The 15526-nt window shown below is 58.4% G+C and overlaps 1 protein-coding gene across 1 annotated transcript in view; it reads left to right on the plus strand.

Moving 5' to 3' along the window:
• The first annotated feature begins 6139 nt into the window (after positions 1 to 6139).
• The window catches only part of LOC125345514 (phospholipid-transporting ATPase IH-like), a 75659-nt gene continuing 66272 nt past the window's right edge, over positions 6140 to 15526 (plus strand). The window contains exons 1-2 of the mRNA XM_048337645.1: positions 6140 to 6152; positions 6351 to 6500. Coding sequence (XP_048193602.1) covers positions 6140 to 6152; positions 6351 to 6500 — 163 coding nt within the window. The remainder of the gene's footprint in view (positions 6153 to 6350; positions 6501 to 15526) is intronic.

Here is a 15526-nt window from a genome sequence, read left to right on the forward strand (position 1 = left end):
CGAGGCTTGGTGGGCCGGGGGATTCCGGGTCTGCAGCCCACCCGTCAGGCAGGCCCGGGGCAGGCTTAACTTGTGCTTCAGTTTTCTGATCTGCAAAATAGAAACATAAGGATAATGGGAAATGTGTAAGAATAACTTAGAAAGTAGTGGGTATGAACTGGGTTACATGCGGAGTGCTCAGCACAGTGCTGACTACTTAGGAAGCACTCATTGGTATTGAGGATATTGCCCTGCTCCAGTTATCCACAGGGTACTGTTGGGATCTGTTTTCCAGAAAGATGCAAGTTTGCGCCTACACTGAAATTAATGTTCATCTTTAACAATACCAAAAACACTTTTAACATGAATCCTCCCTGAGCTGGACCTGGCCCTTGGCCTAATGACTGAAGGCCAAGGTAAAAACCAGGCGCTGTCTTTGCAAACAGAAGATCCCTTGACCTTTAGGAAGGCTCATAACCAGGCCCTGGAACGGACTTTGTGTAGGAGGATGGGCTCTGCCCGGCCCAGCACAGGGGCTGCTCCTGGGGAGCCCACGGCCTGTGGTGGGGTTCCGCCCCATCGGCTGTCCCGCCTCTCCCCTCCCCCAGCTCATGGCCTGTGGTGGGGTCCTGCCCCATTGGCTGCCCCCTCTCCCCTCCCCCAGCTCATGGCCTGTGGTGGGGTCCCGCCCCATCAGCTGCCCCCCTCTCTCCTCCCCCAGCTCATGGCCTGTGGTGGGGTCCCGCCCCATCGGCTGCCCCCTCTCCCCTCCCCCAGCTCATGGCCTGTGGTGGGGTTCCGCCCCATCGGCTTCCCCCTTGCCCCCCCCCATGGCCTGTGGTGGGGTTCTGCCCCATCGGCTGCCCCACCCCCTCCCCCAGCTCATGGCCTGTGGTGAGGTTCTGCCCCATCAGCTCCCCCCCCAGTTCATGGCCTGTGGTGGGGTTCTGCCCCATCGGCTTCCCCCTCACCCCCCACCGCTCATGGCCTGTGGTGGGGTTCTGCCCCGTCGGCATCTCCCCCCCCCCGCCCCCCCAGCTCATGGCCTGTGTGAGTTCTTGGGAAGGTGTGCCTCTGTTCCTGGCCGGCGCTCTGGGCACAGCATGGCCCTGGTCGTCATCCCTGCTGGTGCTTGCCTCCTGAGCTCTTAGAGGAGGTGCCTCGGTCTGTGGCACCCTATATGTGAGGTTTATTAAAGTAGGTAGCCAGTAAAGGAGAACGCCACATGGGATCCAGGCAGGAGAGGAAGTTTATTACAGAACTGCTGGTCTGTGGCCCAGATGATGCATGGCCCAAGAGAGGGGGGCGACCCTGCCTGGCCCTGCCTTATGTAGGGAAGGGGTGTGGGGGGGTGGCCAGGTGGATTAGGATGGGACCTCAGGGAAGGGGGAGGTAGCTGCCTATAGGCATGCCAGTGACCCAGGCAACTGGGTGGAGACTTAGCCAGGTGGGAGGCGGACCTTACAGCACCCTAGAGTGGATACAGAAGTTCCCAGGCTGGGTAGCAGGCCTGGCAACACCAGGATGTGTGAGGAACGTCCTTCCTGCCATGTGGAGCCAGCCCTGCTGGTGCCTCGCAAGCTCCCCTCCGCGTCTGCACTCCTCCCTGGCCCGTGCCGCCCCCCAGTCCCTGTGCTCAGGGATGGCCGGGGCGCTGGGAGCCGGGGCGCGGGTGGAGCGGCTGGCGGCTTGCTTCTTCCTGCAGAGGGCTCCCCCACGGACGCCGCCATGCAGCTGTAAAGCAGCAGCACTCCCGACGCCTGGGGCTGGAGGTGTCAGGCCCACCAGAGAGGCTGAAAGAAGCTCAGCAGTGGGACTCGGTGGTAGCATGCCTGCCCCGCTGTGCACCAAGTCCTGAGCGAGTCCCAGGACCACGAGAGTAAGTAACTGGTGCAGGCCCAGGCAGAGATTGTTCTAGCTGAGCCACAGAGTCTGAGCCCCGGGGGAACGAGAAGGCACGGGTGCACCTGCTGCCCTCCCCTCTGCTCTGGGTGGAGCGGCTGGCAGGAGCTGGGCCACAGGAGGGTGCTGAGCTGCCACCGGCACTAGTTTTAGGTGCTGGATAGAAAACCCCAAGCTTCAAGTTAGGATGTTCTAAATTAATGAATTAAGAATTAAAACATTTCCAAGTGCTGGTGGCTCATGCCTATAATCCTAGTTACTTAGGGCTGAGCTCTCAGGATTGAGGTTCACAGCCGGCCTGGGTAGGAAAGGCCCTGTGAGACAGACTCTTACCTCCACTTAACCCCTTAAAAACCAGAAGCGGCACGGTGGCGCGAGTGGTTGAGTGCCAGCCTCGAGCAGCACAGAGAGGCTCAGGGACAGCGGCAGGCCCTGAGTTCAAGCCCCGCAACCAAACAACAACCACAAAAAGTATTCCATCTCAAACACATATATGTCCGGTTTTTTGAGGCAGTTTACACGGATGTCAGTGCATGTTCGCGACTGAGCCGCTCTCTCTCCCTTGCGAGACCCGAGGGCCCCATGCTGTTGCTCTTGTGTCTGTTTAACTGTGATACCGAGTGCAGTCACTTGCAGCACTGCTGATGCACACGGCCTGCCCTGATACAATCCAGCGGCGATGGCTATGCAGCGAGTGCCTGGGAAGGATAGGAGGTGGTTTCCTGTCGTTCTCACCTGCCCCCTCTGAGGGTGTGCCCTAAGGTGTGTGGCTGCACCGTGGACAGCTGGTGTGGGTGAGGTGGGTGGCCATGCTGTGGGCGGACCCCCGGTGTGTGTCAGGTGTGTGGCCACGCTGTGGACGGCTGGTGCCGGTGAGGTACACGGCTGCACGTGTCGACCGTGGTGTGGGACCACGTGCTGTCACTTCAGCTCGCTGCTCTTTGCCTTGTGTGTTACCAGCTTGGGGCTTGGGGTGGGGGCCTGCTTGGATGGTCAAGTTGGAGCCTTTCTTCAGGTGACATTCCCTTTAGAAACAGCAAGGAACAAGATGTGTTCTCCGGAAGGTCGATCGCGCCACTACATCAGTGCGCGCGCCGCTTGGAGGAGCAGCGAGGTGCTGGGGCGAAGGAGGAGAATGCGTGGAGCTTTGCACAGTGACACCAGCCTGGCGTACACCAGCAGTGTCCACTGCCTGCGAAGGCCGTCTAGACCGCAGGAAAAGGAAACCCAGTAGAGAAAGTGGGGCGACAGCATGCAGGCCACTGCTCTGAGACCTGATCAAAGTGGTCAGAGCCAACAGGTGCAGGGAGCCAAGTCGATGGGCAGACGGGGATGTGGGCGTAGCATAGCCCCCCCGGTGCTCGTGACCTGCAGATCGATTGGGCCTCCTGTGAGGCAGGAGCGGGAAACAAGGCTGGGCAGGGGGAATAGAGGGCTTGCGCCTCATCTGCAGTGTTGTCAAACGAGTCATTTTCTTCATCAATGAAACACATTCCCTTAGAGAGTTGATGCGTAGGAAACTGATTTTCCTGTGTTTGTTTTGGCTTCATTGAGTTTGGCAGGGTGACAGTCCCATCTATGCCCCTCTTGGAGAGGAAATATTTCTCCTAGGGCCCACCATCCCCCTCTTGCTTCCCTCTTCCATCCCTTCTCTTTCCTTTAACGTGGGAAGCTGTACAGGGCAGGAGGCGCAGAGCTTCCTGAGGCCTGGCCAGCCGTGGAGTCACTGCGGGAGGCGCCCCGGCCTCTGGGCTGCACGGCGAGGTTTGGAAGCCATGCGCACCTCGGGTGCCGTCATTCATGCCAGTGCTGGTGGCTGCGTAGCAGGTCCTGAGCCTCTGTCCTCCAGCAGTCGCTCTGGCCTGCAGCAGGGGTTCCGAGCAGGTTCCCGTCCTTCATTTGGGAGGAAAGACGTTGCCTGCGGCCCTTGGGGCATAACAGAACCGTGCATGCCGAGTAGTCATTCTTAGCACCTCCGCCCTTGTAGGTCAAACCCATCACTGGGAAAGGGCCTCCAGACCTGGTTGTGCTCAGAAGACAGTCTGAGGCATAGGGTGTTAAGACCACAACTCTCAAGACATCAGAAGGAAAAAATAAAGAAATGTTCTGCAGTGGTAGAGTAGGAGTCATGATTTGGTCCTAGTCCCTGTGATCCCCAGGGCCTATGAGGACGGCTTGGTGCCCTCTCCCAGTCCCTGCTGTCCTCCCGCCGTGCTTCCCCTGGAGCAGCACCGCCCCCTTCTCCCCTCCCCCCCCCCCCCGCCCCAGACTCCTCCCTCCCAACAGCGAGGCTGACCTCCATCAGCACAGATGTTGGCCATCCTGCTTTCACCCTGCCATGCCTGTAGCTCCGCTGAGGTGGGCGGTGGGAGTCAACCACTCAAATAGGAACAACTGCCAAGATCTGGGATCCTGTCCCAGCCTTGGATGTGACTTCGGTGAACTTCCAAGGATGGCTTTTCCTGAGACATCTTGAGATGGGTCTGGGCTGCGGGGTGAGCAGGTGCACCCCAGCAGGGCCCCGCTTCTGAAGCAGCCCCACACTGCTGCGACTCAGGGCTCCTGTTTCTGTACTCCCGAGAGCATGCCTGATGTTAAAACACTCTTCAGGAAAGTTCCTTGAGATGATTCCGATCTTCAGATTTTCGTTAATATGTTAGCTAAGCATGGTCTCGGCAGCATAAACAAACGTCCGCTGTCATTCACCAGCGAAGTCACAGGGCTGTGGGGTGGGTTTCTGCCGACCCGGCCGGCTTCTCTTAGTCGTGGGTCCTCGTGGCCCTCTGCTCATGGCAGGAAGTGTGCAGGTGCAGAGACAGCCAGGGAGGACAGTGGGTGGCCATGGTGTGGACGGTGAGGGGGGCTTCGTGGCCTGTTCCCTCCAGCGATTGCCCCCTCTTCTGCGGAGTCCTGCAGAGGGGGGCAGGGTGAGCAGCGCGCCTGTGCCTTGTGCCACCTGGCAGGGCAGCCCTCTGCTCGGCCGTAACTGGTTATTACTGGGCTGGAGGGCCCGTGCCGACTGTGCGCTGCAGCTGTTCCCAGCGGGGGCGGCTCTGGGTGCTCGGGCACCATGGGGGTTAGAGCAAGTGGCACTTGGTATCTGGGCAGAGTGTTTGTCTTCCTGCAGGGTAAGGAGACCGCGTGTGTCCCCCACACGTGTGTCACACACTCGCTCACCAGAGCCTGGTTTCCATGCACTACATTCCCTGATGTTTTGATGGTGGGGGCAGGAGGAGCTGCTTGCGGCTCAGGACAGCAAATTCCTGGAGGGAGGGAGCTCTGCTAGCGGGCCTTTCACACAAGCCCACCAGTCCGGAGCCCACCCCACCCCACAGGGCTCTCAGCCACCAATCCAGAGCCCACCCCACCCCACAGGGCTCTCAGCCACCAATCCAGAGCCCACCCCACCCCACAGGGCTCTCAGCCACCAATCCAGAGCCCACCCCACCCCACCCCACAGGGCTCTCAGCCACCAACCCAGAGCCCACCCACCCCACCCCACAGGGCTCTCAGCCACCAATCCAGAGCCCACCCACCCCACCCCACAGGGCTCTCAGCCACCAATCCAGAGCCCACCCACCCCACCCCACAGGGCTCTCAGCCACCAATCCAGAGCCCACCCCACCCCACCCCACAGGGCTCTCAGCCACCAACCCAGAGCCCACCCACCCCACCCCACAGGGCTCTCAGCCACCAATCCAGAGCCCACCCCACCCCACCCCACAGGGCTCTCAGCCACCAATCCAGAGCCCACCCCACCCCACCCCACAGGGCTCTCAGCCACTGCCGCTTCGAGCCACCAGGCCTCCATGGGTTCTCTTCTGACCACTGCCCTCCTCTAACCCAGGACAGAACCCGAGCCCGTGCTGAGTTAACCAGGCCTGCTGGTCCTCTGCCCACTCGCCTTTCCTTTCTTTGCCCTGGAAACGCCGCGAGGTCGTTTGTGGCGGCCTGTGTGGCCACCGTACCTCCCACTTCAGGGATCTGGTAGCATGGAAGCTTCCTCTCTTCCCGACAGCAATCTCCATGTGCACGTGCTGCATCCACTCCAGGTACCGCCAGTTCCAGGCGCTGCTGGGTACTACGTGGGGATGTTGTACGTTTTGTCTGGACTGTGCCAGCAGACAGGAGACGAGGCATACGACCCGCAGGGGCACGTTCAGGAGCATGTGCCGTGTGGAGTGGGGGTGTCTGTGTGGGGCCATGGTCTAGATGGGGCTGGGAAGGTGCAGGGGCGTCTGTGCAGTGGTAGCTGTTCATGGTGACGTCGCGTAGGATACTGTGTCTCCTTGCCTACCTGGTCCTCATTGTCGCTGCCCTCCTCCTGTGTCTACCCTGCTGGTGTCAGGTGAGGCTCCTTTTGTGTCTGTCCATTCCAGCCTCCTGGCTGGGCCACTTCACGATTGCCAGGTCCGAACTGGCTTTAGAGTTAGGACAGACACATTTTTAGACACCTGCACCGTGTGCAGGTACCGGGAGAGACGTGGGAGCCTTTCCCGACCTTCGCTTTGAGAGGCCCTGGTCCTGCTGCCCCGTCACCTGCCCAGGCGGCCTCGCTGCAGAGGTCGCTTCCTCTGCCAGTGTCACAGGTTCTAGCTTTGTGAGCTCGAGGCCCACGCGTCCCCAGCCATGGGAAGAGGGCTCCGGCCGAACCGCTGTTTTGGAGAGTCTTCTGGCTGGCCATCTCCATCTGACTTGGAATCTGTCCGTGCTGAGGGCCGGGAGAAGGGCCGGGAGAAGCTGACTGTGATCCTGTCCTCAGAAGGCTGAGTGGTCAACGGCATCATGCCCGGCCTGGTTCTCCCCGGCCACCCACGAGCTTGCCAGACGGATGTGGCCCCAGTCACCGGAGCAAGCCAGACCCGTCCTTCCCCAGGCTGACCTGGCCTCCCTCCACCCTGCAGGCAGGTTTGCTCTCCAGCTGGCTCGTTAGGCCTGTGAGTGGCCTGGATAGTTTCTGCCCCCAAAGTGTGTCTGGCCAGTGGACAGCTTCTTCCCTCTCATTTACTCTGATCGTGGCTGCTTCCTTCTCCCTCTTTTGTCTACAGTATGTGTCTGGTTGTTGCTTCTTCTCCTTTATCTACAGTGTGTCAATAGTTGCTGCTTTTTCCTCCCTCCTCTAATCTATAGTGCCGGTGCTGTCTGATTGTTGCTCCTTCTGTCTCTTGTCTGTAATGTGTCTGGTTGCTGCTTCTCCCTCTCTCCTCTGCAGTGTGTCTGGCTGTTGCTTATCTCTCTCTCCTCTGCAGTGTGTCTGGTTGTTGCTGCGTCTCCCTCTCTCTGCAGTGTGTGTGGTTGTTGCTGCTTCTCCCTCTCTCCTCTGCAGTGTGTCTGGTTGTTGCTGCGTCTCCCTCTCTGCAGTGTGTCTGGTTGTTGCTGCGACTCCCTCCCTCCTCTGCAGTGTGTGTGGTTGTTGCTGCGTTTCCCTCTCTCCTCTGCAGTGTGTCTGGTTGTTGCTGCGTCTCCCTCCCTCCTCTGCAGTGTGTCTGGTTGTTGCTTCTCTCTCTCTCCTTTGCAGTGTGTCTGGTTGTTGCTGCGACTCCCTCTCTCCTCTGCAGTGTGTCTGGTTGTTGCTGCGACTCCCTCCCTCCTCTGCAGTGTGTGTGGTTGTTGCTGCGTTTCCCTCTCTCCTCTGCAGTGTGTGTGGTTGTTGCTGCGTTTCCCTCTCTCCTCTGCAGTGTGTCTGGTTGTTGCTGCTTCTCCCTCTCTCCTTTGCAGTGTGTCTGGTTGTTGCTTCTCTCTCTCTCCTCTGAGTGTGTCTGGTTGTTGCTGCGTCTCCCTCTCTCCTCTGCAGTGTGTCTGGTTGTTGCTTCTCTCTCTCTCCTTTGCAGTGTGTCTGGTTGTTGCTGCGACTCCCTCTCTCCTCTGCAGTGTGTCTGGTTGTTGCTGCGTCTCCCTCTCTGCAGTGTGTGTGGTTGTTGCTGCTTCTCCCTCCCTCTCTCTGCAGTGTGTCTGGTTGTTGCTGCGACTCCCTCTCTCCTCTGCAGTGTGTCTGGTTGTTGGCTGCGTCTCCCTCTCTGCAGTGTGTCTGGTTGTTGGCTGCGTCTCCCTCTCTGCAGTGTGTGTGGTTGTTGCTGCGTTTCCCTTTCTCCTCTGCAGTGTGTCTGGCTGTTGCTTATCCCTCTCTCCTCTGCAGTGTGTCTGGTTGTTGGCTGCGTCTCCCTCTCTCCTCTGCAGTGTGTGTGGTTGTTGCTGCGTTTCCCTCTCTCCTCTGCAGTGTGTCTGGTTGTTGCTGCTTCTCCCTCCCTCCTCTGCAGTGTGTCTGGTTGTTGCTGCTTCCCCCTCCCTCTCTCTGCAGTGTGTCTGGTTGTTGCTGCTTCTCCCTCTCTCCTCTGCAGTGTGTGTGGTTGTTGCTGCTTCTCCCTCTCTCCTCTGCAGTGTGTCTGGTTGTTGCTTCTCTCTCTCTCCTTTGCAGTGTGTGTGGTTGTTGCTGCGACTCCCTCTCCTCTGCAGTGTGTGTGGTTGTTGCTGCGACTCTCTCTCTCCTCTGCAGTGTGTGTGGTTGTTGCTGCGTTTCCCTCTCTCCTCTGCAGTGTGTCTGGTTGTTGCTGCTTCTCCCTCCCTCCTCTGCAGTGTGTCTGGTTGTTGCTGCTTCCCCCTCCCTCTCTCTGCAGTGTGTCTGGTTGTTGCTGCTTCTCTCTCTCTCCTCTGCAGTGTGTGTGGTTGTTGCTGCGTTTCCCTCTCTCCTCTGCAGTGTGTCTGGTTGTTGCGTCTCCCTCTCTCCTCTGCAGTGTGTCTGGTTGTTGCTGCAACTCCCTCCCTCCTCTGCAGTGTGTGTGGTTGTTGCTGCGTTTCCCTCTCTCCTCTGCAGTGTGTCTGGTTGTTGCTGCGTCTCCCTCTCTCCTCTGCAGTGTGTGTGGTTGTTGCTGCGTCTCCCTCTCTCCTCTGCACTGTGTCTGGCTGTTGCTTCTCCCTCTCTCCTCTGCCGTGTGTCTGGCTGTTGCTTCTCTCTCTCTCCTTTGCAGTGTGTCTGGTTGTTGCTGCGACTCCCTCTCTCCTCTGCAGTGTGTGTGGTTGTTGCTGCGTTTCCCTCTCTCCTCTGCATTGTGTCTGGTTGTTGCTGCTTCTCCCTCCCTCCTCTGCAGTGTGTCTGGTTGTTGCTTCTCTCTCTCTCCTCTGCAGTGTGTCTGGTTGTTGCTGCGACTCCCTCTCTCCTCTGCAGTGTGTCTGGCTGTTGCTTCTCCCTCTCTCTGCAGTGTGTCTGGCTGTTGCTTCTCCCTCTCTCCTCTGCACTGTGTCTGGCTGTTGCTTCTCCCTCTCTCCTCTGCACTGTGTCTGGCTGTTGCTGCTCTCTCTCTTTGGCCTCTCCGGTTGTCCCAGGACAGCTTGACAAAGAGCCTGCCGCAGAGCCACACCGTGCTCCACTTGCGGGGCAGTGCCACCTGGGAGCAGTGGAAGAGGGTGGAGGGGGGCTGGTGGGCAGCCGGACCCGCTCGTGGCCCGGAGGAGGTGAGTTGCTGTGCAGCCTCTGGGACTTGGGGACACCTGTGCCTGGGAGAGGTGGCCTCACCGCAGCCTCTGGCTGGAGAGCCCGCACACCGCCTGCCCTGCTCTCAGCCCCTCACCACCCCCTTGGCCCCTCTTCTCGTCTGATTGGTATTCCTCTGAGTACGTTTGTGTGGCACAGTTAGGATTAAGAAACAGCGTAGAGAATGAAGGCGACAGTGGAATTTTTAAGTGAACTTCAAACACTGGAAGAAACATTCTGTTACACTTCCATGGTGAGTCACCAGCTTCAAGAGAACACATGGTCACTTGTTGGGACCTGTGACCCCAGCTCAAACCCCAGGCCAGCCATTCACCTGGGAATCATTGCATTAACCGGATAAGAACGACTCAGCAACATTTTTTGGTGCTGATCCTAGTGAAGCAAGAACACAGGTTACTTCATTAGTGGATGGGTGGGAACCGCCCCCCCCCCCCCAGTGTGTCCCTCTCCCCTGCTATCAGTGACCCTCCTGTTCTGAAGGAGTGGTTTGGGCATTGCCCCCCTCAGTTGACCCTCCTGTTCTGAAGGGCTGGTTTAGGCATTGCCCCCCCCCCCCCCCGTTGACCCTCCTGTTCTGAAGGGGTGGTCTGGGCATTGACCCCCAGCTGAAGGCACCTCAGGGCAGTGTTGGCACATGAATGTGGATTTTGGGGAAGTCCCCGTAGGCTTTGCAGACATGTCATTGCCGTAGACATCCACCACTCGGGAGGGGCAAGGGTAGAGATGGCCATGTTATCTCGGGGTCCAGCCAAGGCCAGCTTAGTGTGGCTCCGCTTGCTATGCTCTGTGTCTGGCCAGCACCGGTGGGTAGGGCCTCTGCACCCCTCGGCCCGCCCGCCTCCGGTGTGCTCACTGACCCCTGTGCAGCAGCAGCAGGTCCCGACCCTGCTTTCCTCCCGTCACGCGATGTGTGGGTGTGCAGGGCCTGGGTGGCTCAGTGGCCACGCACAATCCTGAGGAGCCGGGGTGGGCGTGGTGCATCGCTCTGACACGATTATGCGTGGCAATGGTCCTCTGAACTCTGAAGGAAACTGCCTAAGGAAGGGCTGTGTGGAGGCCCCAGCCATGGGGCGCGGGGCTCCCCCCGTGTCCCCAAAGTTCCGTGATTCTGGTCAGTCTGGAAGTTTTCCCTGAAATACCCTCATGGCCGTTTGCTTAACCTCAAGAGTTCCTAAGTGGTTCTCAGTAGCCGGCTTTGCGAAAGTACACGTGAATGAGCCTGGCATTCTGGAGAGCCAAGTTTCCTGTACACCTTTCTCATAAATAAAAGTCTAGGGTCTCCGTGGGAGGCTGGGATTGGGAGGGCCACCCTGCCACCCGTTTAGACCAGCCTGGGCAGAAGTCTACACGCAGACTTGTCTCCGTGGAAGCAGCTGGATGGGGTGGCCTGGGCCTGTCACCCAGCCGTGGCCAGAAGCCACACGTAGGTGATTGAGCTCCCGGTGCGTGCCTGGGTGAGAAGCAAGATTCTGTCTCAGAATACCCGTGCAAGAGATGGCTGGAGGCGTGGCACAGCGCCGTGAGCGCTTGTGAGAAGCCCGGGTTCAAACCCTGGGCTGCCAAAAACAAAAACAAAACCCCCAAACCAAACCAGAACAAACCAACTGTGCCCACTGCCCCCAGGATTCGCCCCGTTCCAGTTCCCCAGCCTCTTTCAGCGTGAGGCCACGCGGAGACTTCTCTCCCCACAAGCGTTGGTGTCAGAAATTCGCCCCTTGTAGGTCCGACTGCATGCATGCCCGTGGAGGTAGAGTAGTGTGCACCGGCAGAGAACCGCCGTGGTGTCTCTTTGTTTGGGCGTGATCCTGGGTAGAGGGTTCATCCGTGAGCCCCACTGTCCTGCACGCCTGGGGCGCAGCGAGCATCTGGGTCTCAGGGCTGGATCGAGAGGCGTGTGCGTGCACGGAAGGAAGATGGGCCTGTAAGCCGATGCTTCCTTCAGCGGGCTCGCAGTTGTATGGAGGAGAAGTAGACACGGTGAAGTGTGCGTCTGCAGTCCCCGCAGAGCGGGCGCCCTCCTGTGCCCTCCTGTGAAGGGTCGGTTCAGTCTTGCTGCCTTTTTAAAGGCAGAGAAGGATAAGCCGTGGATGTAATGTGATCCGCGTCCAGGCCGTGCCGGAACCTGCTGTCGGGAATGCAGAGCGTTGGGACTGCCGTAGAAATCTCTGGTGCACCGCTCGAGAAAGGCCTGTGCCCTTTGCTCCGTCATCGCCAAGGGCTGGCCTGGCCTTCCAGGCTTTTCTTCCTCTCTACCCCAGCTTGGCACTGGCTTCTGGCCCTCTCAGCTCTGGCCTGCGGTTTCCTCCCTTCCTCTGAACGCTTTGCTGTTCTGTTTCTCACCATCCTGCATCCTTGTAGCTAGCTCTGCCCCTCATTCAGCCTCCCAAGGTGGTGTTTGCCCTGCCGCTGTCATCACAGCCCCCTCCCCCCGTGAGAGCTGTGTGCGGGGGGGGGGCCTGTGCTGGGCCCGTGGCCCCCAGTGGCTTCGTGGACCTCTCGGTCGGTGGTGATGTGCAGCTGAGGCCCAGCCCGGCTCTAGTGAGCTAGCGTCTCCTGGGTGGAGTCTGAGACTGGAAGTTTCAGGAATTTGCACAGACCACAGGAAGCTTATTCCTGAGCCCATGGCCAGCTGAACGGTGGTTTCTGGTGGTTCTGTGTATGTTGGTACCCAGTTTGTCAGTGTTTTCACTAAACAGTGTGTTGTAATTACTGACTCAGAACTTTGCGTGTGCCTTCATTACATATATATTCAATATTTCGCAAATAAGCCTACAGTGCCGTTGAAAGGTACATAATTCTAGCTTTTTAAAAGCCCACATGTAGACTCACATGTTTTTGTTTGTGAATTGAGATACATTTGCTTGGTTTTCTGGCTAATTGGTTCTCAAAAGGGGAGACTCAGTCGTGGGTGAAACCGTAGAAGCGGGCTGGTTTCCTCACCTGCCCACGGTGGCGGTTTCAGGCAGTGGCGTGGAGGACCCTGGTCTGGGTACTTGGTGTGGGGCATTTGTCCTGCACTGGGTGGAACTTAGCACCCTCGGGATGTCCCTGCTCTGTGCCAGCTTCTCTCTGGACTGTGTTCTGCTGTGGCGCACTGGTGGGAGATGCCTGGGACTTGAGTCTGCTTCCATTATGATGTGGGGGTGTGGGGGTGGTCAGTGACATGGCTGGGGGTGGGTTTGTGAGCCAGGAAGGCAGGGGCACTGACTGCAGCCCCCCTCCTCTAAGCCCTTGGCCTTTCTCCTCCTCATAGAGAAGCACTGCAGTCCACGTCCAACCTGGGCAGCTTGCGGGTCACCTGTTGCTGGCTGGCCACAATGTGCTTGGGCACCCCCAGCACCGACCTGGGTTCCAGCCCTGTTCCCAAGAGACACTGCGGTCATGGTGCCACCCTGTGAGATTGAGGACCATGGGCTTTGCTGGAGGCTGAAGCACCGAGGGCTCGCAGGGCGAACAGCAGGAGCAGCACCCAGGGCTAGAGCTTGGGCCCCCTGGCTTGACGCTGCATCTTCCTCTCTGTCCAGTGTCCAGCTGAAGTCTCTCCCAAGGCTGGGAAGGGGGGCAGCCTGGCTTTGAAGGTGACACTGTGACCATCTCCACTCCTCACGCCCAGGGGCCTGATGCTCAGCAGAGTGAAGCAATACTCCCAGACTCTGTGATCATGGCCGTGTGTGTGTGTGTGTGTGTGTGTGTGTGTGTGTGTGTGTGTGTGTGTGTGTGTGTAACACATCTGTGGAGGCAGTGGGTAGCGTATTTCAGCATGCGTTCATGCCATCGCTTCAGGACGACGCAGCATGGATGACGGGGAGTTGCTAACTTCCAGGTTGTCCCTGTCTGTTTGGGCGAGCATTAAGCGTGTGGTGGTGTCTCCGGTCACTCTGGGCCAGATGCAATGGCTCATTTCCTGTAAGCCCAGCTCCTCAGGGGAACTGCCAGCTCTGGTGATCCCAGGCTCGTCCTGGCAAAAAAGGTAGAGCTTGGGGCTGGGAAGGTGGCCGAGTGGTAGAGCGCTCGCCTCGCATACATGAGGCCCTGGGTTCGATTCCCCAGCACCACATACATATAAAAAGCCAGAGGTGGCGCTGTGGCTCAAGTGGCAGAGTGCTAGCCTTGAGCAAAAAGAAGCCAGGGATAGTGCTCAGGCCCTGAGTTCGGGTCCTATGTATGGACTGGCAAAAAAAAAAAAAAGTTAGACCTCATTGAATCAAACAAGCCATGTATGATGGTACATGCCTTTAATCTCAGCTGTATAGGAAGTTCTAGCTAGCGCATCACTACCCCCAGGCTAACCTCAGGGGAAAGACAAAATAAACTATCTGAAAAAGAAGTAAAGCAGAAAGGGACTAAGTAGTAGAGCTGTTTTTTTTTTTTTTTTTTTTTTTTTTTGGCCAGTCCTGGGCCTTGGACTCAGGGCCTGAGCACTGTCCCTGGCTTCTTCCCGCTCAAGGCTAGCACTCCGCCACTTGAGCCACAGCGCCGTTTCTAGCCGTTTTCTGTATATGTGGTGCTGGGGAATTGAACCTAGGGCCTCGTGTATCCGAGGCAGGCACTCTTGCCACTAGGCTATATCCCCAGCCCAGTAGTAGAGCTGTTTTTAAGCAAGCACAAGGCTCTGAGTTCAAATCCAGTACTGCCAAAAAGAAAAGTAAACTCCACTATGAGAGGCTGGGTGAAAACTAGTTCTGCTAGCCATTTCCCTCCTGCCTTTGCCTGCTTCCCAGGGAAGCCAGGCCGGAGCTGCCAGCCGCTGCTGCTTCTGCTGTGCACAGTGGGGAGATTTCGGTCACCACACGGGGAATCAGGTGCCACTGTGGCCATTTGGACCCGTGCTGCGTGGCCTGATTCGCAGAGAGCGTGTCCTGTGCCAGTTCTTCCCTATCCGCCGCGCATGCGGGCTCTTCCCCATCCGTCCTGCTTGCCCCAGTCCTGGAACCGTGGGAGCCCAGTGTGCCTTCCCAGCTTCAGGGCTGAGGCAGCCCGGAGAGGGCTGAAGTCATCTGTGGTTACGATTCATGTTTCATCCCAGTTCTGGATCCGGTAAACGATGGCTCAGGTCAGCCAGTGTTGATTGATTTCCAGTGACTGGGCCGGATCAACGTACTTTTGGGATCGAAACGATCTGTGTTTAAAAATACCTTCCTGAGCCAGAAATGCCATCATGGCCTCACAGATGCCCAAGATTCCTAGGCAAAGGAGACAGACCCAGGCACGCCTGTCGACGGTGGCGAATCAGCGTGGATGCTGTACGGCAGCAGATGTCTGCCGGGTGCATGCAGGCTTGCGGGGCCCGCTTCACCCTCGGGCGTCCCCTGTCCTTGGCCACGAGTAGCCCCAGGCCTCCCCCTGGAAAGATTGATAGACGAGGCCTGCGGGGTGGGGGTGGGGGCAGGCCTCGCCCCACAGCCTCCCTCGGGCTCCGGTGTAGCAACACTGGGTTATCTGTTCCCCAGCCAGCCTTGGGAGGCTTGGGAATGAGGGTCGCCTCAGGCAGGCATGGAGGATGGCCCCAGACCCCGGCTGGACTCCGGCAGAGGGGGCGAGGCCCAGGGGCCTGAGCATTGGCGGAGACTGAGCGGGTTCGGAAGGCTGGACTCTTGTCTTCAACCACACCGACCCGTCAGGCAGGAACTTAGAGCTCCAAGCAGACACCTCACGGAGACTGGCTCTGCCATCGGATGCCTGTACATTTGAACGTTGTCCCAGGAGTCACTGCCTCTCAAATTGACCTGTAATTGAGGCTCAGTGACATGCTTGTTCTGTCCCCACAGGGTAATTCGGTTAGTGGGTTTTGCTTGTTTCAGCTGAAATGTAAAACTTCCATTAGGCAACCCGCATGGGCCCTGAGACTGGTTTCCAGCTTCTCACTTCAAGCTTGCCTTGCCCTTGGTCCTTCTCTGTAAGCTCAGCCGGGGCTGTGGATGGTCAGGCCTGCCGTGGCGGCTGGCGGTATTTCCTGGCGGAATCTTGACTGTGGAGTGGTCTTGCCCACTCGTCGGGCAGAGGGGGCCGTGCACGTGCCTGGTGTCGCCTGTTGGCTGGAGTGGGGGGTGGCTGCTCCGCGTGGCCTTCCCCGCCTGTGGCCTCAATTCATCCGTCTTCTTCCCAGTGTCTTGGCCCCCAGCAGACACTAGAGCTGTTCTAACCATTCTGAAATAA

The sequence above is a fragment of the Perognathus longimembris genome, unplaced genomic scaffold (assembly GCF_023159225.1).
Source record: "Perognathus longimembris pacificus isolate PPM17 unplaced genomic scaffold, ASM2315922v1 HiC_scaffold_5797, whole genome shotgun sequence".
NCBI lineage: Eukaryota > Metazoa > Chordata > Mammalia > Rodentia > Heteromyidae > Perognathus > Perognathus longimembris.